This window comes from Globicephala melas, chromosome 10 (assembly GCF_963455315.2).
Source record: "Globicephala melas chromosome 10, mGloMel1.2, whole genome shotgun sequence".
Classification (NCBI taxonomy): Eukaryota; Metazoa; Chordata; class Mammalia; order Artiodactyla; family Delphinidae; genus Globicephala; species Globicephala melas.
This window is the reverse complement of record NC_083323.1, coordinates 96,779,196-96,800,931: the sequence shown is the minus strand read 5'-3', so window position 1 is coordinate 96,800,931 and position 21,736 is coordinate 96,779,196. Positions and strand designations below refer to the sequence as shown.

The window sequence follows — 21,736 nt, the reverse complement described above, 5'->3', positions numbered from 1 at the left end:
CCTCCCCTCAGGGCCCGGACTCACCTATGAGAGAGAAGGAGTGTGTCTGGCAGTCCCCCGCCAGGAGATAACTACAGCTTCCCTCAAAGCTGTACATGCTCTCATCAAAGGTGTTGATGGAATCACCTCCGAAGAGGCTGCATCGGGCCATCGACGACCTGCCAAGAGCGCCTTCTCCACAAAGGGCCCCTGGAGGGAAAGGCCACACGTGAGCACAGCTGGTACCACCAGCCCAAACCACTGCAGCCTGGTAGAAACGAGGCTGCGTCTGTTAGAAATTAGGCTCCGGGGAAGACCTTTCCAACCTCAACGACAATAAAGCTGTCGCTTTCAGCCCCAGAATATGACCCAGGACTCGGCAATAATGGAGGAGCTGCCTTCCAGGAGACCCGTTCATTTCAATGACATATATCCACTGATTTTAAATGTACTGCGTGCTCATTAGAGAGAATCGGGAGACTATGGAAGAATAACCAAAAGAAATTAAAATCATCTGTAACCAAATTCAGCAGTAACCAGAGTTAACGTTTTAGCATTTATCTTTTATTTCTATGTTACTGTGTATACACACTTACAGATTTTTGGCACATTTGTCGGCATGCGGAGCAAACTGTTTATAACCCGTTGATTTCTCAGTATAGTGTAAAGAATGTGTCGTGCCATACTTCCAAAACATTTTTGGTGGCTGCACTATACTTTGCCTCTAAATGTATTTGGTACAGGTTCTAGCGTTTCCCAGTTTTCTGATATGTACATAGATTGTACTGAGCATCCTTCTACATTCATCTACTGGCGTATCTTGAATATACTGAATTCTGAACAGATCAACCTGTGTGCCTGACACATAGAATCTGTGAAGTATTGACTCCTGCAGGGTCATATGCTATCTCCTGCCGCTCTCACACTGGTGTGTGTGTGTGTGTGTGTGTGTGTGTGTGTGTGTGTGTTGGCAGGTAGAAACCACAGCTGTCAATCTCTAAGTTTTCTAGATCCCCTGGCACAGAACACACCTAGCAGGAAGATGCAGAGGGTGTGACGAATGTACACTTTGCCCCAGACTAACCTGTGAGCAGTAGGCTGGGTGCTGCTGGCCTAGTCATCTAAATGGAGACTAGGATCAGAAAAGGGTCCCCCTTGCCTTTCACAGACTCAGCATCTCAGTGCGGGAAGGAGGGCAGTGTTGTACAGTGAAGGAGAGCTGGCCTCTGATTTGGGTTCTGTGTGACTTTGGAGCAGTCATTTTTCCTCTCCGACCCTCAGTCTCTGCATCGGTACTATCAGATGTACACCTGTACAACTAGATGAGCTCCACAATCCATTCTAAAGCTAATAATCTTCCCAAGTCTTGGATTCCTTCTTCTCCATCCTCCATCCCCAGCATACAGGACAGTTCTGTGTGGCCCTGGTGCTTCTTAGTTCCCCAATTGGAGAAGACATTTACAGGCACCTGGTCCTTGAGAAACACAAGTCCAGGGCAGTGGGCTCTGCAGAACCTTCATAAGAGGAATTAACCGGGAAGCCAGTGACTCCGGCAGCCCCAGCATGAGCCGAACGTGGGGCTGGGCACACAGGTGGGCTCCAGACACACCTGCAGATCCCTGGCAGGGGGTGGTTCCCAATGGCCCTGAGGCAGGAGTGAAGAGTGGCGGCAGCACCTTTGTACCTACCTGGCAAGGTGAGGGCCAGAGCGAGCAGCAACCTCGTGAGCCTGGCAGGGATCATCTGAGGAAAAGCAGGAGAGTTGAGCTCGCGATCGCTGGCCACACAGGTGGCTGCTATGTGCTCCCGGCCATGCATGAAGTAGGGGGAATTTTTTTCAAGCAAGAGAAGAGAATCACTCTCATTTGCCCCTTAAACATGGACTGCTGGTCCCCAAAATAGCCTGTGGCCAGGCCCAAGAGTAACAATCACTGTGATCCAGGACCCCGGGCAACCTTCCCCGAACAGTGGTCCCTGCTGCACACAGAGAGGAAAGCCCTGCCTTGGCCTCCACCCGCCCCCAGGTGTCATCCCCTGAGCTCCCACGGCCGCTCAGAGCCGGGGGCACCTCATTCCCTCCTCCTCTTCATCCTTTCACGCTCGGCAGCAAACTGGGGAGTAGGAACTGTCTTGCTTCTGCTCCTACCATGGGCACCAGGCTTTGGGAACACTCAGGAACCAGGCTTTCTGGGCAATCACCCACAATGTACACCAACTCCTCTCTCATCCCCATCCCAGCTCCCAGCACAGTGCCCAGCACCCAGGAGGTGTTCAGGCAACATTTGCTGAGTTGATTTGATAAATAGACAGGAGTCCAGCAACCCTGGGTGGTGGGCAAGGTTCCCTGTGGTGTGGCCGCCCCAGAAAAGGACAACGGACCCTGGCTGGCCCAGCATACTCCAAGTCCCTTAGGGCCCCGGCCACAGCTCCCTCCTCTGCAAAAGCTGCAAGATTAAGTGCAGTCTGTCACCTGAGATTCCCTGGGGGTGGGGAGCTCCTTTACCACCCACTGCCCCATCCAGCCAAACAAGGGAGAGGAAAACCCCATCCATGATGTATCTGTGGAAGGAACACTCTAATGTCTGATATGGCCAAGGCTTGGTCTTGGAGCAGGTGCCCAACACACAGGTACATCAGGCTGCTTCCAGAAGGTACCCAGAGGTGAGGGCAGAGCTCATTCCTGTCCCATCTGGTCAAGTATTACAAGCAGTAAAGCCCAGGCAGTAGTGTAGGCAGCCACAGGACCTCCAGAGGCAAGTGGAAGAGGTAGCGTTAGAGGGTCCCTGGCTGTGAATCACCCTGCAAGCTAGTCCAGGGATGGAGAACCCCAGCTCCCCAGCGGTGAGGATCAGTCCTGCATCTTCCTCCCACTACGAGCCAGCCCTCTTCCCCAAAGACCATACCTTCCCCTGCAAATGGGGACTGCGGGTGACCCCAAGGTCCTTCGGGAAACTCAGCCTCCGCAGTGGTGCCGCCAGCCCTAGGCCATGCTCTCCAGGACCTTCCGTGGCTTGGGACTGTCTTGCTGGTGAGTGACCCCCGTGCTGTGGACAGCCTGGGCCGAGGGGAGATAAAGCCCAAGCTGTGACGTCCGTCAGCCCCGCTTTCCCACCAAAATAGCTGTGAGCTGCCACCACAGGGGACAGGCCTCCTCCTAATGACCGAGAGGAAACAATGAACGGAAATGGTATTAGAAACACCTCCAAGGCGATAAGGCTTTGAACGCTTTGGTGGGAGGCTTCCTAGCAGCTGCCCTAAGGAGCTGCCTGGCCCTCCTGGCGCCCCTACACAGGCGCGGGTCCCCCCTCAGACAGTGCCCCACAGACGGCAGGACCAGGAAGGCTGGCTGTCCGGGGCAGGCCAGTGCAGACCAGGGAAGAATCCAGACTGGAGCAACTGAACTTTCAGATCCGGTTTCCAGGGCCAGACTCCAGGGAAGTTTGGAAAAACACCTCAGCCTGAGCCAATTTAGCAGCCGTGTTTAGAGGAAGGAGAGAGCTGATGCATCCTGTCCCGCTAGGTACGAGTGATCCGGTTCCAGCCCTGATGGGAACTGTCAGTGTGGGTCCTGGCCAGAGAATGGCCAAGTTAAAGATGAGGGGCCTGGTCACTATTCCAGGCCTTTCTGAAATGATGGCTGGACCGTCAGATGCTAGAACTCTTCCCGAAGACACTTCCAACCACCTCTGCTGCCCTCACTCCTCCCTGACCTTACACACACACACACACACACACACACACACCATATACACAACACACACACATACACCACCACAAACACCACACACACACCACATACACGCCACACACCATACACACAACACACATATACACAATACACACACACCACATGCACCACACACACACACCATACACACAAACACACATCATATACACAATACACACACACACCACACACCATATACACAACACACACACACAACACACACTATATACACAACACGCACACATACACCACCACAAACACACTATATACACAACACACACTATATACACAACATACACACAACACATACAACACACAATGTACACAACATACACATACATACAACACACACTATATACACAACACACACACATACACCACCACACACACACCACACACTATATACACAACACACATACACACAACACACACACAACACACACTATATACACAACACACACATACACCACCACACACACCACACACACACCACATACACACCACACACCATACACCATATACACAACACACACACATACACTGCCACAAACACCACACACACCATACACACACCACACATCACGTACACACACACCACATACACACCACACACCATACACACACACATACACCACCACAAACACCACACACACACCATACACACACCACACATCACATGCACATACCACATACACACCACACACAACACACACAATACACACACATACACACCACCACATGAACCACACACACACCATACACACACCACACATCACATACAACATACGCACACACCACATACACACCGCACACCATATACACAACACACACACCATACACACACCACACATCACATACACATACACCACAAACATACACACCACACACACCAATCTTTCTTCGCAACCTCTAATTCCCTGGAGCCTAATTCTCAATCAACTGCTAAACTAATTCTTGCTAAAAGAGGTAGCCAATAAAACGGAGGAGGATGGGGACTCTCATGCTGGGACCCCAGGCTCTGTGACAGGCAGCCTAAGACACATCTCAGTCAGGAAGCCCACACTGCTGCTTCTCATGTCATGGCACCTGCCCTAAGAGTCTGGGAAACGTTTTGTCCCCAACCTCCCCCACCCCATGCACACCCCTCACACCCCACCACTCCCTTTACTGCCCCAGGAGAGGAAGATGTTCCCAAGAAAGAAGTGGCAGAAGAGGCAGAATTAGCATGATATAGCAGAAAAGCCACTTAAGGATTTCCATTTCAAACTTTTCTTTTTACTAGATAACCTGAAAATCCACCTACTACAAAACATCTCGAAATGCTGTGTTAAATATAACAAATGTTCTTTTCCTTTTTTAATATTTATTTATTTGGCTGCACTGGGTCTTAGTTGCGGCACCCAGGATCTTTAGTTGCAGCACATGGGCTCTTTTAGTTGCAGCATGTGCCTCTTAGTTGCAGCATGCGGGATCTAGTTCCCTGACCAGGGATCAAACCCGGGCCCCCTGCACTGGGAGCATGGAGTCTTAGACACTGGACCACCAGGAAGTCCCAACAAATGTTCCTTAGAAGCACAGCTAGGGCTTCCCTGATGGTGCAGTGGTTAAGAATCTGCCTGCCAATGCAGGAGACATGGGTTCAAGCCCTGGTCTGGGAAGATCCCACATGTCGTGGAGCAACTAAGCCTGTGCACCACAACTACGCTCTAGAGCCCGTGAACCACAACTACTGAAGCCCGCATGCCTAGAGGCTGTGCTCCGCAACATGAGAAGCCACCGCAGTGAGAAGCCTGCGCACTGCGATGAAGAATAGCCCCTGCTTGCTGCAACTAGAGAAAGCCCACGCACAGCAACAAAGAACCAATGCAGCCAAAAATAAATAAATAAAATAAATAAATTTAAAAGAGAAAGACAAATGACCCGAATAGAATGGGCAAAAGACTTGAATTGACATTTCTCCAAAGAAGATATACATACACAAGGGCCAAAAAATTCATGAAAAGATGCTCAGCATCATTAGTTATCAGGGACACGTGAATCAAAACCACGAGGTACCACTTCACACTTCATTAGGATGGATATAGTAAGAAGCGAAAAGTGTTGGAGAGACTGTGGAAAACTTGAATCCCTCACCTCGTGCATTGTTGGTGAGAATGTGAAATGGTGCAATTCTTGCGGAAAATAGTCTGGTGGTTCTTCAATAAGTTAAACATAAAATACCATATTACCCAGCAATTCCATTCCTAGGTATATACTCAGGAAAATTAAAAACAGGTGTTTAGGGACTTCCCTAGTGGCACAGTGGTTAAGAAACCGCCTGCCAGTGCAGGGGACACGGGTTCAAGCCCTAGTCCAGGAAGATCCCACATGCCAAGGAGGAATTCAGCCTATGCGCCACAACTACCGAGCCTGCGCTCTAGAGTCCGTGCTGCACAACAAAAGAAGCCAAGGCAAGGAGAAGCCCGCACACCACAACAACGGGTAGCCCCCACTCGTTGCAACTAGAGAATGCCCGTGCACAGCAACGAAGACCCAACACAGAAAGAATAGAAAGAAAGAAAGAAAAGAAAGAAAGAAATCATAGACTAAAGAGCAGGAATTGAAAACAAAAGAATAAGACATCGCTAGAAAAGAAGAGGAAGACTTGAAAAGAACTTTTAGACAACTATAATCCAATAAAAATTTTTTTAAAAAAGAACTTATAGAAGTGAAAATATACAGTAAATTAATTTCTAAAATTCCAGTACAAACACCAGACATCTCAGAAGAAATATTTGCTGGAAGATAGAGTTTAGGAAATTATAAGGAGATGAAAAACGATAGAAGGAGAAGATCCAAAAAGAAGTACTGAGAATATGTCCTTCAATGTAGATTCCCATCCACGCTACCTTAGCTTGAATGCCACTCCCTCCCCCAACCCCAAAGCAGGCCCTGAGAATTTTAGTGCAGATAATTTATTTGGGAAAGCAGGAAACACTGGCAGGCAAGTGGAGATATGATATGGGGAAGGGAGAACAGCCAATAAAAGGTGTTTATTAAGCCAGTCACCACATGGTCAGCTGAGCTTCATCCACGAGGAAAGTCTAGGAGAAAGGTTAAGACACATGCCACAGAATTATCCCACTCCTGGGTCAAGAAAGCAGAGGTATTTCTAAAATACCCTACACTGGTCCTTAACTGTCGAGGGCTGCTCCTGGGCTCATTAACTCCTCAATACTCTGGGCCTTGAGCACAGAGGTTCAGACCCTGGCAGTCTAGAAGAAGCACATGAAGGTTAATGTCAGGCGTGTGTGTGAGGGGGTTAACTAGGTAGTTAAATTATCATTCAGAGATTGGGGAAAGTAGAAACATTTTTTCAGAAAACAGGCAGTGTGTTTATTATTAACAGTCCTTTCTGAAAGAACTACTCAAGAAGATACTTCAGGAAGAAGAAAATTAAACCCACAAAGAAAATGCCAGAGGAAAAGATAAAGAAAGAAATTGGTAAATATGGGGGTATAGAGGAGCAGGCAGTGATTCGCACAAAACAATAACAATAATAAGGATAAACTGGAGAGTTAAAAAATAAGATGGAACCAAAGTACCAGACAGCAATAGCACCTAGGATGGTGGGGGGAGGGAGTGATGAGAGTGGAAGTGTAGTAAGGTCCTTGTATTGCTCAGAAGAAAGAAAGAGGTGGTAACTGTAGACTTTGCGGTGGCTAGAATGCACAGTCAAATTTTAAGATAGGATGCTAAAAGAATAGAATTGAATGTATGTTTTCCAAACCATTGAGGGGTGGAGGGTGGGGAGCTGGCAGCAAAGAAATCTAGACTCACCCAGGAGAAAACAAAGAAACAGCACGACAAAGAGTATAAAATAAGATAGCAAAAATGCAAACAATGATAGTCAACAGTAAAAAGAAACAGATTATCAGGTTGGATGACACACATCTAGCAACGTTTAAGAGCTAGGCCTATAACATAAAGACACAATACTTCAAGGAAAAAAAAAACAGAAAAGCCAAATGATAACCAAGAGACAGCTGATTATACTACTATCAGACAAAACAGACCTTAAGAAAAAAAGTCATCATTACAGACAAAGGGGATACAAAGAAGATAAAAAGAGAAATGTACCAGGAAGCTATAATTATGTGCACTTCATAATATCAGCTCGAAATGTATAAAGAAAAAAAATTATTGAATTATAAGGCAAGGTGGAAAAAGCTTTGGGTAAAAATTAACAACATCCACTTATGGAAAACAAGCACACAAAAACATCTCTGTAACCCACAAAAACAAGGGAGTGTCCTTGACCTGAGTAATAGAGCAAACCTCACAATTATGGTAAAAATATAAGCCACTTTCCCTTTAAAAGTCAGAACAAAAATGCTCAGTATCATCGCTGCTAGTCAACATCGGATCAGATGTCCAGGTCAGTACAGAAAAAAAAAAAAAAAAAGAAAAGAAAAGGAAATATAAGGTATATGGCTTCAAAAAGAAACAGCAAGAGGGATTTCCCTGATGGTCCAGTGGTTAAGACTCTGTGTTTCCAACGCAAAGGGCACAGGTTTGATCCCTGGTCAAGGAACTAAGATCCTGCATTCCGTGTGGTACAGCAAAAGAAAAAAAAAAAGTGCAAGATAGTTATTATTTAAAGATATGACTGTCTACATAGAAAAAATTCCAGAGAATTCTACATAAGAGAATTTTATTAGAGTTCAGCAGTTTGCTAAAATAAGATTAACCTTTAAAATCTATTATGTTCCTATATAATTACAAAATGTAATATTTAAAGTGACATTATTAGTAAAACAACAAAGTGACCCTATTAGTAAAACAACAAAAAATAAATACAATAAGAATATAATAAAAATAAATTATTCTTAAGAATAAATAAATAATTCTTAAGAATACATACAATAAAATCTGCACACAACCATTATGCAGAAAATCATAAATTTTATTGCAAGACATAACAGAAGACCCAACAGGGAGATACACTGTGTTCATACTTACTGAAATCACAGGACTGTAAAGATACCAATTATCTCCAAATTAGTGTATAAATTAAATGAAATTCCAATCAAAATGTAACAGGGTTTTTCATGAAATTAGACAAGCTGATACAAAATCCTTGTGGAAAGCAAAAGATTAAGAATAGTTCAGACAATTTCAAATTTTAAATCGTCAATAAAAATGGACAATGGCTATTATCAAAAAGATAAGTTTTTATTATCAAAAAGGTAAAAAATAATAAATGTTGGTGAGGATGTGGAGAAATGAGAACACTTGTGCACTGTTGGTGGGAATATAAACTGGGAGAGCCACTGTGGAAAACAATATGGAGATTCCTCAAAAAAATTTAAATAGAACTACCATATGATCTAGTAATCCCATTTCCCTGTATATATCTGAAAGAAATTAAATCACTATTTCAAAGAAATGTCTGCACCCTCATGTACATTACAGCATCATTCACAGTAGCCAAGATAGGGAAACAACTGATATATCCATTGATAGAGGAATGGATATAGAAAATGTGGTATATATACAATGGAATATAATTATTCAGCCGTAAAGAGGTGGAAATCTTGCCATTTGCAACAATGTGGATGAAACTTGAGGGCATTATGCTAAGTGAAATCAGCCAGAGAAATACAAACACGTGATCTCACTTATACTTGAAATCTAAAACAAAAACTCACTTATACGTGAATGATGTCACTTGTATGTGAATGATGTCACTTATACGTGAATGATCTCACTTATACGTGAAATCTGAAACAAAAACTCACTTATACATGAATGATGTCACTTATATGTGAATGATGTCACTTATATGTAAATGATCTCACTTATACGTGAATGATGTCATTTGTACGTGAATGATCTCACTTATACGTGAACGATCTCACTTATACGTGAAATCTAAAACAAAAACAAAAAAAAACAACAACAGCAACAACAACAAAACAAGAAACCAAGGTCATAGAAACAGAGAACAGATTGGTGGTTGTCAGAGGCAGGGGCTAAGGGGTGGGCAAAATGGGTGAAGGGGGTCAAAAATACAAACTTCCAGTTATAAAATAGGTAAGTCATGGGATGTATTATACAGCATGGCGATTACAGTTAATAATACGGTATTCAGTATTGGAAAGTTGCTGAGAGAGTGGATCTTAAAAGTTCTCATCACAAGAAAAAAAGTTGTTATTGTAACTATGTGTGGTGATAGATGTTAACATGTTACTTAGACTAATTGAGGTGACCATTTCACAATATTTACAAATATCAAATCATTATATTGTATACCTGAAACCAATACAATGTTACATGTCTGTTATACCTTTTTTTTGGCGGGGGGGCTGTGCCATGCAGTTTGTGGGATCTTAGTTTGTCCACCAGGGATTGAACCCAGGCCACGGCAGTAAGAGTGCTGAGTCCTAACCACTGGACTGACAGGGAATTTCCTTTCTTTTTATTTTTTTAAATTATATCTTAATTTTTTTAAAAAAATTAAGGTATGGACAAACTACCAAGTAACAATAGATAAGTGATACAGAAAGGCAATTCACAGAAAAGAAAAAAAACCATTTGGCTTGTAAACATATGCAAAATCATTCAACCCCACTGGTCACTAGGGAAATCCAAAATAAAACCACATAGCTATCTTCCCATCACATTGGCCAGGATGTGGGGCTATTGGAACTATTTGCTGTTGTTAGGACAAGTGGTATATCACTTTGGAGGAAAATCTGGAAATAGCTAAGAGATTTAAAGTTGCTCTTCCCATGGCCCAGTACATGCACTCCTGGGCATGTCACTTGGCGAAACTTTCACCTACGTGCACAAAGCAACTTGCACAGAATGTTCACTGCAGCAGTGAATGTAGTTCACAAGCATGTAAACAACTAAATACACTTCAACAGTATGAATAAATAAATGGTGATACATTCATCCTATGAAATACCAAACAGCAGTCAAAAATAATCAAGGCTGGGCTGCCCTGGTGGCGCGGTGGTTGAGAGTCCGCCTGCCGATGCAGGGGACAGGGTTCGTGCCCCGGTCCGGGAAGATCCCACATGCCGCGGAGCGGCTGCGCCCGTGAGCCATGGCCACTGAGCCTGCGCGTCCGGAGCCTGTTGCTCCGCAACGGGAGAGGCCACCACAGTGGGAGGCCCGCGTACCGCAAAAAAAAAAAATAAAAATAATAATAATAATCAAGGCTACATCTACCAACATGGATAAAACCCCAAAATAATGTTGAGCAGAAAATAAAACAAGTGTCAGAGACTCTCTACAGCACAATAGTATTTATGTAAAGCTAAATAAAGACCATGTAAAATAAAGCAGTATATTACTGTTTATAACTATGTTTAACTGCAGGAAAAGCCAACATGTATGGTGGATACCCACTAAATTCAGGGTAGTGGTCACCTTTAGGAAGGAAGAGAGAAGACGGGATCCAGAGAGTGGTGCATGTAAATGTTTTATTTACTTAATAATTCCAAAAATATGAGACAAATATGGAAACACATTAAGAAGACTGGAACATGCCAAAACATGGAAACAACCTAAATGTCCATCCACAGATGAATGAATAAAGATGTGGTACATATATACAATGGAATACTACTCAGCCGTAAAAAAAGAATGAAATAATGCCATTTGCAGCAACATGGGTGGACCTAGAGATGATCATACTAAGTGAAGTAAGTCAGAAAGAGACAAAGGCTGTATGATATCACTTATATGTGGAACCTAAAATATGGCACAAATGAACCTATCTATGAAACTGAAACAGAATCAGGGACATAGAGAAAAGACTGGTGGTTGCCAAGGGGGAGGGGGGTGGGAGAGGGTTGCATAGGGAGTTTGGGATTAGCAGACGCAAACTGGTATATAGTATGGATAAACAACGAGGTCCTACTGTATAGCACAGGGAACTATATTCAATATCCTGTGATAAACCATAATGGAAAAGAATATGAAAAAGAATATATATATGTATAACTGAGTCACTTTGCTATACGGCAGTAATTAACACAACATTGTAATTCAACTACACTTCAATAAAAAAATAAATTTTTATAAAAAGATGGCTGGAACATGGATATCTTTATATTATCCTCTAGTTTTCTGGACAGTTGAAATTTTCACTTACAAGATAAAGCCCTGATGCCAGTGACCTCAGCGTGTTGGCTTTGCTCTCACAAATAGCAGAGGGACCAGCATCCTTGCACACCCATCTTCACATACAAGGCCTATTGCTAAACTCCTAGATGTGAAAAAAACCACTGGGTTAAAAGTCACAAAAATTGTTAAGACATATACATCCTGCCAAGAACTATATCAATTTACCCTTCCATGGCATTTTATTAGTTATGGACTGAATGTTTATGTCCCCCAAAATTCATATTTTGAAGTCCTAACCCCCAACGTGATGGCATAGGGAGATGAGGCCTTTTGGAGGTATTTAGGGTTAGATGAGGTTGTAAGTGTGGGGCCCCCCATGGAGGGATTAGTGCCCTTATAAGAACAGAAGCAACACCAGCGTTTTCTCTCTCTACTGTATGAGGACACAGGGAGAAGACAGCCATATGCAAGCCAGGAAGCGGGCCCTCACCAAGAACCAAATCTGCAAGCACCTTGTTCTTGGACTTTCAGCCTCCAGAACTGTGAGAAATAAGTGTCTGTTGTTTAAGCCATCCACTCTATGGTATTTTGTTACAGCAGCCTGAGCTGACTAAGACAGTTATTTTTTTATTATTCAGTAATTTTTTTTTTTTTTTTTTTTGCAGTACATGGGCGTCTCACTGCTGTGGCCTCTCCCATTGCAGAGCACAGGCTCCGGACGCGCAGGCTCAGCGGCCATGGCTCACGGGCCCAGCCACTCCGCAGCATGCGGGATCTTCCCGGACCTGGGCACGAACCGGTGTCCCCTGCATCGGCAGGTGGACTCTCAACCACTGCACCACCAGGGAAGCCCTATTATTTAGTAATTTAACTGGCAAAAACTGGTATGAGATTATTTTTTAATATTCAACCCTTTAAATATTGGGGGGATGTTTTCTAATATTGTCCATTTGTATTTCTTCTTTTGTGAATTTCTGGCTAGTTTATTTATTTATTTATTTATTTATGTATTTGGCTGCGTTGGCTCTCCGGTGCTGCGTGGGGTCTCTCTCTAGTTACCACGAGCGGGGGCTACTCTTTGTTGCAGAGCACGGGTTTCTCATTGCGGTGGCTTCTCTTGTTGTGGAGCACAGGCTCTAGGCAGGCAGGCTTCAGTAGTTGTGGTACACAGGCTCAGTAGTTGTGGCTTGAGGGCTCTAGAGCACAGGCTTAGCTGCTCCGTGGCATGTGGGATCTTCCCGGACCAGGGCTCGAACCCGTGTCCCCTGCATTGTCAGGTGGATTCTTAACCAATGCACCACCAAGGAAATCCCCTGGCTAGTGTCTTTAGCTCATTTTCAATGGAGATGTTTATCTTTTCCTATTGATTTCTAAAAGCTCCTTAGAGATTAGGAATAATAGTTTTGTTTCCTCACGTTAATATGTGAATCTTTTTCTCAGTTCTTCATTTACCTTTAATTTTTACTTATGGTGGGGTTTTTATGGGGTTTGGGGGATTTATGATGCTCTGGGGGCGAGGGGTGTTAGGTATCATGGGTACAAAGTAAAAGTACAAACACAAAATGTTTGAAAGGAAACACTGAAAAATCAAATCTCCCCTCCTCCCTAGTGGGTGACCAACTGTCCCAGTTTGCCCTGAACTGAGGGACTTTTGGGGACATAGGATTTTCATTACTAAAACTGGGACAGTTCTCAGCAAACTGGGACAGTTGGTCACCCTACCAGCCTCCTAGTTCCCTTCTCAGAGGCAATACTGTCTCCAGTTTCTTGGGTAGCCTTCCAAAAATACTACAAAAGTTTTAAACATTCATCTTCAAATCTGTTGCAGAGAATGTGAATCTTAGCCCAGAAACTTGCATTTGCAAAAGACATGTCAAATCCTTTTAATTTCTTTAAATCAAATTAAATCTAACCTTCTTTACAGTCAGGGTGACACAAGAATCCAGGGGGGTTACGGAGGGCTCAGAAAACACTGATTTCAAATCTTTAGTGCACCCCTCTCTCTGCTTCCCCCTTCCCAAGCCCACACGACTTCTTTTATTTATTTATTTTTTAGGATTTTTTTGACGTGGACCATCTTTAAAGTCTTTATTGAATTAGTTTGAGCTATTTGAAATATTGCTTCCGTTTTTATATTTTGGTTTTTTGGCCACAAGGCACGTGGGATCTTAGCTCCCCGACCAAGGATCAAACCCACACCCCCTGCATTGGAAGGCGAAGTCTTAACCACTGGACCGCCAGGGAAGTCTTCCCACAGGACTTCTTTAAAGTTCAGCAGCCCAGCAACTTCCAGGGCCTGTTGGCATGACCTCTGGGTCTGGCAGCCAACGGCCTCCGGAGACCCCACCACCTCTCTTTCTGTGGACCTTCCTCCTTCTCCGGCCTCATGACCAGTCTTAACTTCCTCCTGGGCCCCCATGGGCACCGGCACCAGACCCCACCATGCACGCCACTCATCGCCCACTGGCCTCGCTCCCCAGACACCTCCTGTGCTCACTCACACAGTTTCACCGTCCAAAAGGCACTCCCGCTCCACCCATTCCTTCTCTCTGCTAATTGTCCTTCCCTTGGCCTTTGGTGCCAGGCACTCTGCTACATGCTTCACATGCATTCTTACACTCAATCCCCCTGTAGAGTTTCCTGGGGCTGCAGTAACAAACTATCACCAAGTGGGTGGCTTAATACATCAGAAATGTATTCCCTCAAAGCTCTGTAGCAGTCCGAAATCAAGATGGCAACAGGGCCAAGCGACTCCAATGGCTCTAAGAGAGAGAGCTTCCTGCCTCTTCCAGCTTCTGTGGGCTCCAGACTTCCCTGGCCGTGGCTGCATCGCTCCAATCCCTGCCTCCGTATTCACACTGTCTCCCCTTCTCCCTCTGTGTCTCCCTTCTGTATTTCTTAAAAAGACACTTGTCATGAGAGCCCATCTATGTACTCTAAGGTGCTCTCATCTTGATATCCTTAAGTATATCTGCAAAGACCCTTTTTCCAAATAAGATCACATTCACAGGTCCCAGGGGTGAGAATGTGGACATACCTTTTGGGGAGGGGCACCATTCAACCCACTACACCTCCTAACAGCCATTCACCCCAGAGATAAGGATGCTGAGGCTCAGACAGGCTAAGTAACTTGCAGAAGATCACCGTGTTACGGAAAGACAGCCGGCTCTGAACCCACGGCTGTCTGATGCAAAGTTCATGTTTTTTCTACTACACGTATACTATTCCAGGAGGCTTTTCTCCTTCCTGCTCCCCTCATCCCCACTTCCCTGTCTAGAAACCACTCTCCTACCTTTGAACCACCCTGGATGCCTCTAGGGAAACTCATCTTGCCTTGTATTTTCCTCTTTAGATCTTATCTCCTCTACTCTTTGCTCTCCTAGAAGACGGACCACGCCTTATCCATCCCTGTAATTTCCCAAGCTGGTCTGAGCAGGGCGCATAGTAAGTGCTCCGGAAATGCTTGATGAACTCCCTGTGTTGCTTCATTAGCATAAAATATTAAAAAGTAGATCCAGGGCTGATATCGCAAGGAAAGAATTGCTCAGAATCTGAGGAAGTTGTTAGCTGCTCTCCAATTTGTCAACACAGAGGTTTAAGAAAAGCACTCACCAGAGGTTCAGGGGGAAATTGCAAAGGGAAAGTCATGGGTTTGCTCTGCTAGGGGACAGTGACATCAGACAGTGACATCAGACCAGGGTCGTGCACCCATTTGCCATTCTGCAGCCGTAACTGGTATGACTCTCCAGGTATGACTCCATATATTTCTAAATGACACTGGAATTTCTATTTTGTCAGAGTGTAACACTCTTGACTGGAATATTAAGCCTATTTTCCTTCAATACAGGGGAACATAGATAAATACAGTTGGGATTCCTGATTGGCTAAGAAGGGAGCCTGTGTAAACCACCAGCTGCAGCGGAGGGTGCGCTGGTGCTGTGAGCAGAGGGCACAGGGCTGCAGGGTGATCAACTCTCCAATGCCGGACTCCACTTAGCACACCTAGACTCCTGCTGTCACCACAAGAGCCACTGTCTTCAGGAAATTCCCAAGTCAGAGGCCAAGACATCGAGTTCTACATTTGACAGGTTAAGCCCAGTGGTTTCAATAGATATTTTATATATTAAATGCAATTGATCAGTAAACACATTTGAAAACTGCCCAGGGTACCTTTTCTGAGTTACTCTTTCGACTGAGGTTGTTGGTTTTCCTGGAATTCTGTAAACTTCTTTGTATATAAAAGCATGCTATTTGAGGGACTTCCCTGGCAGTCCAGGGGTTAAGACTCCGCACTTCCACTGCAGGGGGCGTGGGTTCTATCCCTGGTTAGGGAACAAAGATCCTGCATGCCACACGCAATCTATTAAAAAAAAAAAAGTTTTTAAATAAAAGCGTGCTATTTGAAATGAAAGCTATAGACTGTGGCCCACAGCAGCCTTGAGCTACCCGAGTGTTTGGGTTACATTTACGTAAGTCTGGGGCAAAACTGCACTGACCTGATGGATGCGTCACCAGCCCAGAGCACGCCTCCTCTGCCCTGACCTGTGGCTACCTCTCCCTCCTCTGCCCTCTTACTACTCACTTGGCAAGGACCAACATGATATCTGTCGGCAATGTTCGTATTTTCCTATAACATGTGATGTGCTGTTGCCTTATCTCCCTAATCAGACCACCAGTTCCATGAGAACAGGAATGGAATTTTGAAAACAGCCTGCCTTCCCAGACGACACCCCGTCTCCAGACACAGGACCCTTGGCAAAAGTGACCCTTCAAATCCCTGAGCCCCAGCCCCAGCTCAGGATTTCTGAGCGCACCCCTCTCTAGCGGGGGCACCGCCCCAGGGCAGAGCAGCCCTGCAGCCTCACACCATGGAGGTGAAGCCCCACATCCAGACATTGCTCTGTAGCAACTTCTTAAATACAAATAAAGGGGGCGTGCTAAGAGCTTCAAACAGTGCGAGGGGGTCAAGGGACAGAGCCCTCACGTTCATCTAGGATGATGGCTGCGGAAGGCTTCAGGGAGGGACAGGGTTGACTTGGCCTGGGTAGGGTGGGTAGAATGATCGTTTTAATAGTTTTAATTGCTTTTTTATTATTCTAAAAGTAACATGTGGTCATGGTAGGGGAGAAAAAGTATGGACAAATAAAAATAAGAAAATAAAAATCACCCATAATCCCACTACCCAGAAACAGCCACCATCAACAGTTTAGGATGCTGCTGTCCCGTCTTGTTCAATGTATATGTAATAGAATTTTTAAATAAAATCTTCCTATGCAGGGGTTTTGTAATCTGCTTTTGAATATATCGTAAGTGTTTTTCAACGCATTAATACTTCCGGGTGTTTGGATTTTTGTTCACTGCGTATTTCACTTCTTGTTATTCCACAATTTAACCAGCTCCATACCGTTGGATGTTTATTTAGGTTGGTTCTACTTTTTTCTTTTTGTTAACAATGCTGCATTCAATATCTTGTAATAACCAATAATGGAAAAGAATCTGAAAAAGAATATATACATACATATATATATATATGAATCACTTTGCTGTACACCTGAAACTAACACCACATTGTAAATCAACTATACTTCAATAAAAAAAACATTTTTTTTAAATGTTTGCAATGTTTTAAAAAAACATTGCAAAATAAATAAAGTAAAATAAAAAACAATGCTGCAATGAATATCTTTGAAACGGTATCTATGCACAACCCTCAGGATTACTTCCATAGTATGAAATTCCTATACGTGGAAATGGAATTTCTGGGTCAACGGTCATCCACATTTTAAGACCTTTGATGATGAGGCCAAATAGGACTGTGACAGGTGAAAATGAGGGCAAAGGGCATTTCAGATGCAAAGAAAGAAGTAAAAGCATAGAAGCAGGAAAGCTCTGGGCATGTTAGAATAAATAAATGTCGTAATAGGCTGGTAGTTAATGCATGTAAAGGAAACTAGTGAGAGATAAGACAAGAAAAAGTGGTAAGACAGCTCGTCAAGGACCCTGAGTCAGGGTTAAGGGTCTGTGTTTCTCCAGTAGACTCTGGGCCAAACACTCTGGCTGCAGTGGAAAGGGATTGTAGGGGGGTTGGATGGACACGGGAGACCAGTCAGGGGGCTAATGGACTCTTCCAGAAGAGGCACAGTGAGGGCCTGAAGAGGGCCATGGGCTTGAGAAGAGAAGAATGGGTACAGTCAACCAGGTGATTGCCCTAAGACATCCTCCCCCTAGTCCCCCAAACCTGTGAATGTCAACTTACAGGGCAAAAGGGACTTTGCAGATGTGGTTCAGTTAAAGATATTGAGATGGGGGATTATCCTAGATTGTCCCAGGAAGCCCAGTCTAATCACGAGGGTCCTTACATGAGAGGCAGGAGGGTCAGGGTCAGGGAAGGTGGGTGCAGAAGCAGAGGTTGGAGTTGTGAGGGGCCACGAGCCAAGGAGTGAGGGCAGCCTGGAGAAACCAGAAAAGGCGAGGGACACAATCTCCCCTGGAACCTGCACAAGGAACACAGCTCTGCCCATACCTTGACTTTGACCCGTTTCAGACTTCTGACCAAGACTGTAAGATAGCAAACTTCTGTTGTCTTAATCCATTAAGTTGGCGGCAACTTATTAGAGCAGCGATGGGAAACGGACACCGGCTGAGTGCCCTGCTCTCCTGGGGGGTGGTTCCAGGCAGCTCTGCTAAATTGGTGTTGAGAGAACAGTAAGTACCATGAGCTCAAGGAAGAGGGATCCCTGAGGGCCAGGGTGTAAGAGCCTGAAGAACTGGGCTGGGAAGATGAACAGATGCAACCAGAGAAGAAGCTCACATGTGAAGGTATGACTGTCAGAGGCACTTGGGGCAGGGCTACCCAGAGGCAGGGGGATGGATGAGTTGACCTCTGCCTGCCTGGGGAGTAAGTTCTCCAGGGTGGAGCTGGCACAAATGCAAAAGAACTTCAAGGGGGGAGAGATTTCCTAGCAGGGCTCATCTTTGCCTTCTCATATTTTTGTAGCATCTCTTCTCCTATGCCAACTCCACAGGAAAGAGAACTTTCTTGTCAGTTTATGCCAAATAAACAAACACACCAGATTTCTCAAGCCAGGCTCCCAGGTCCCAGCATATACAGCCAGCACCTCAGCTAAAGGGAAGCCGTCCTCCTCCACTTCCTCTCCTCCAGGGACATCTGTGGGCGAAATAGTATGCTCACTTCCTGCCTTCAGGACGACCATCAAAGTAATGAAATGCCTACTATCAAAAGGATGCACAACTGCAGACTAATCTTCTCATGTTCTCCGTAACTATGACAGACACCACACTATTATTGCCACAGAGTTAAAGAGGGCTCAGACCGCTACATCTTGTGGAGTTTCTGGTCCTAGTAGCCCAGTAGGATTCCTGAACCACTATCCCAGGAGCTGGGGTTCTAATTTTACAGACAGAAAGTTACAGATTCTGAATTTGTCTGCATCTTATAAAATAGCTTCAAAATACATAAATACATAAATACAAAATACATAAATCGATAAATCAACTTTAAAGTCTTTCTCAATTGTCCATAAGTCAAGCAGATAAACTTGGTAAAATGAAGATTTTTTTAAACAACTGTTAAACCCAGTAATTGTACCCTTGGGTATTTATGCCAGAGAAGTAGAAACTTAGGTTCACACAAACTCTTATACATGAATGTTCATAGCGGCTTTATTCATAATACTGTAGTTAAAAACTGGAAACAACCCAGATGTCCTTCATTGGGTTAACAGCTAAACAAACTGGTCAATCCATACATGAAATACTACTCAGCAATAAGAAAGAATAAACTGGGACTTCCCTAGTGGTCCAGTGGTTAAGAATCCGCCTTCCAATGCCGGGGATGTGGGTTTGATCCCCGGTCGGGGAACTAAGATCCCACATGCCGCGGGGCAACTAAGCCCGCGCGTGCTCTAGAGCCCGCATGCCACAACTACAGACAAGCCCACATGCAGCATCGAAGAGCCTGCGTGCCGCAACTAAGTCCCAATGCAGCCAAATAAATAAAGTAAAAAAAAGAAAGAATAAACTATTGATATATACACAACAACATGTGCAGTTCTCCAGAGAATTACCTGAGTGAAAGAAGCCAACTTCAGAAGGTTAAGTACTGTACGATTCCATTTATATAACACTCTTGAAATGACAAACTTTTAGAAATGGAGAACAGATTAGAGGTTGCCAAGGGTTAGGGGTAGGAGAGAAGGGTGAGGCGGGAGGAGGAACAAGAGAGATACTTGTGGTAATAAAAGGGCAAAAGGAGGGACCTTTGTTGTGATGGCCATATCTTGACATGGTGGTGAATACACAAACCTACACATGTGATAAAATTGTAGAGAACTAAATACACACACACACACACACACACACACACACACAAATGAGTACAAGAAAAGCTGGTGAAGCCTGAATAAAAATGGGTGGATTGTATCAACATTGATTTCTGGTGGTGATATTATATTATAGTTTTGCAAGATGTTACCATTAAGGGAAACCGTAAAGGATACAATGAATTTCTCTGTGCTATTCCTTACCATTGCATGGGAGTCTACAGTTTTCAAAATAAAAATTTTAACTAAAAGTTGTTTTAAAAAAAATAAATAAACTTGACCTAATGTATCTGCTTAGAGCTCTGCACCCAATAATGAGAGAATCCATATTATTCTCAGGTGTACATAAGGAACCAAACCAGCTCAGTTTGCTCAGGACTTTCCTGATTTTAGCACTGAAAGTCTTTTATCCCAGGAAACCCCTCAGCACCCCCAAAGAATTTAGATATTTAGTCACCCTAACATTTACAAAAACTAATTATGCACAATTCTCAGCACATTTCAAAGAACAGGTCAAATACACACCATATTCTCTGACTATAACACAACTAAATTAAAACTTAGCTTAAAAGATTTTTTAAATCCTTATACATTTGGACATTTTAAAACATACTTCCAGAAAACAGTATGGCGCTTTCTCAAAAAACTAAAAATAGACTTACTAAATGACCCAGCATTTCCACTCCTGGGTATATATCCCCAAAATACAAACACACTAGTAGGAAAAGATACATGCACCCCAAAGTTCCTAGCAGCATTATTTACAATTGCCAAGACATAGAAGCAACCTAAGTACCCCTCAACAGATGAACGGATAAAGAGGATGTGGTATATATACAATGGAATATTACTCAGCCATAAAACAGGACAAAATTTTGCCATTTGCAGCAACATGGCTGGACTTGGAGGGCATTATGCTAAGTGAACTAAGAGACAGAGAAAGACAAACACAGTGTGATGTCACTTATACGTGGAATCTAAAAAATATAACAAACCAGTGAATATAACAAAAAAGAAGCAGACTCACAGATATAGAGAACAAACTAGTGTTTACCAGTGGGGAGGGGAGAGGGGCGATATAGGCGTGGGAGAGTGGGAGACACAAACTACTGGGTGTAAGACAGGCTACAAGGATACTTTGTACAACACGGGGAATATAATCAATATTTTGTAATAACCGTAAATGGTGTGTAACCTTTAAAAATTGTATTAAAATTTTTTAAATAAATAAAACATATTCCAGATAACTCACAGGTCAAAAAATAAATCGGAAGAGAAATTCTAAAATACTTAAAACCACACAATATGAAGATACACCATATTAACCAATATTCAAAATGTGTGATGATGTAGTGAAATGCGTTCTTTCCTGCTCTCAGTTCTTAAAGCTGGTGGGAGTATTTAAATAGCGCCTTTTTAAAGGGCTTACATTCTCCATCCAGTAAATTCCATCTCTAGGAACTAGCTTAAGGAAATTGCCTACAATGAGAACAGCGATCTGCCTCCAAGATAATCACTGCAGCATTGTTTCTGATCGTCAAAATGAAAGTGCAAGCCTCCTAAACGGCCC

The 21,736-nt window shown here is 43.9% G+C and overlaps 1 protein-coding gene across 2 annotated transcripts in view; it reads right to left on the bottom strand.

The window, feature by feature from the left end:
• Positions 1-21,736, bottom strand: part of VWF (von Willebrand factor) — a 199,980-nt gene that overhangs the window by 135,015 nt on the left and 43,229 nt on the right. For both annotated transcript variants that reach the window (XM_060306367.2, XM_070046402.1), the window contains exons 5-7: positions 2,883-3,133; positions 1,668-1,722; positions 25-189 (exon numbers count right to left, since the gene is read on the bottom strand). In XM_060306367.2, coding sequence (XP_060162350.1) covers positions 25-189; positions 1,668-1,722 — 220 coding nt within the window. In that variant the 5' untranslated portion in view covers positions 2,883-3,133. The remainder of the gene's footprint in view (positions 1-24; positions 190-1,667; positions 1,723-2,882; positions 3,134-21,736) is intronic.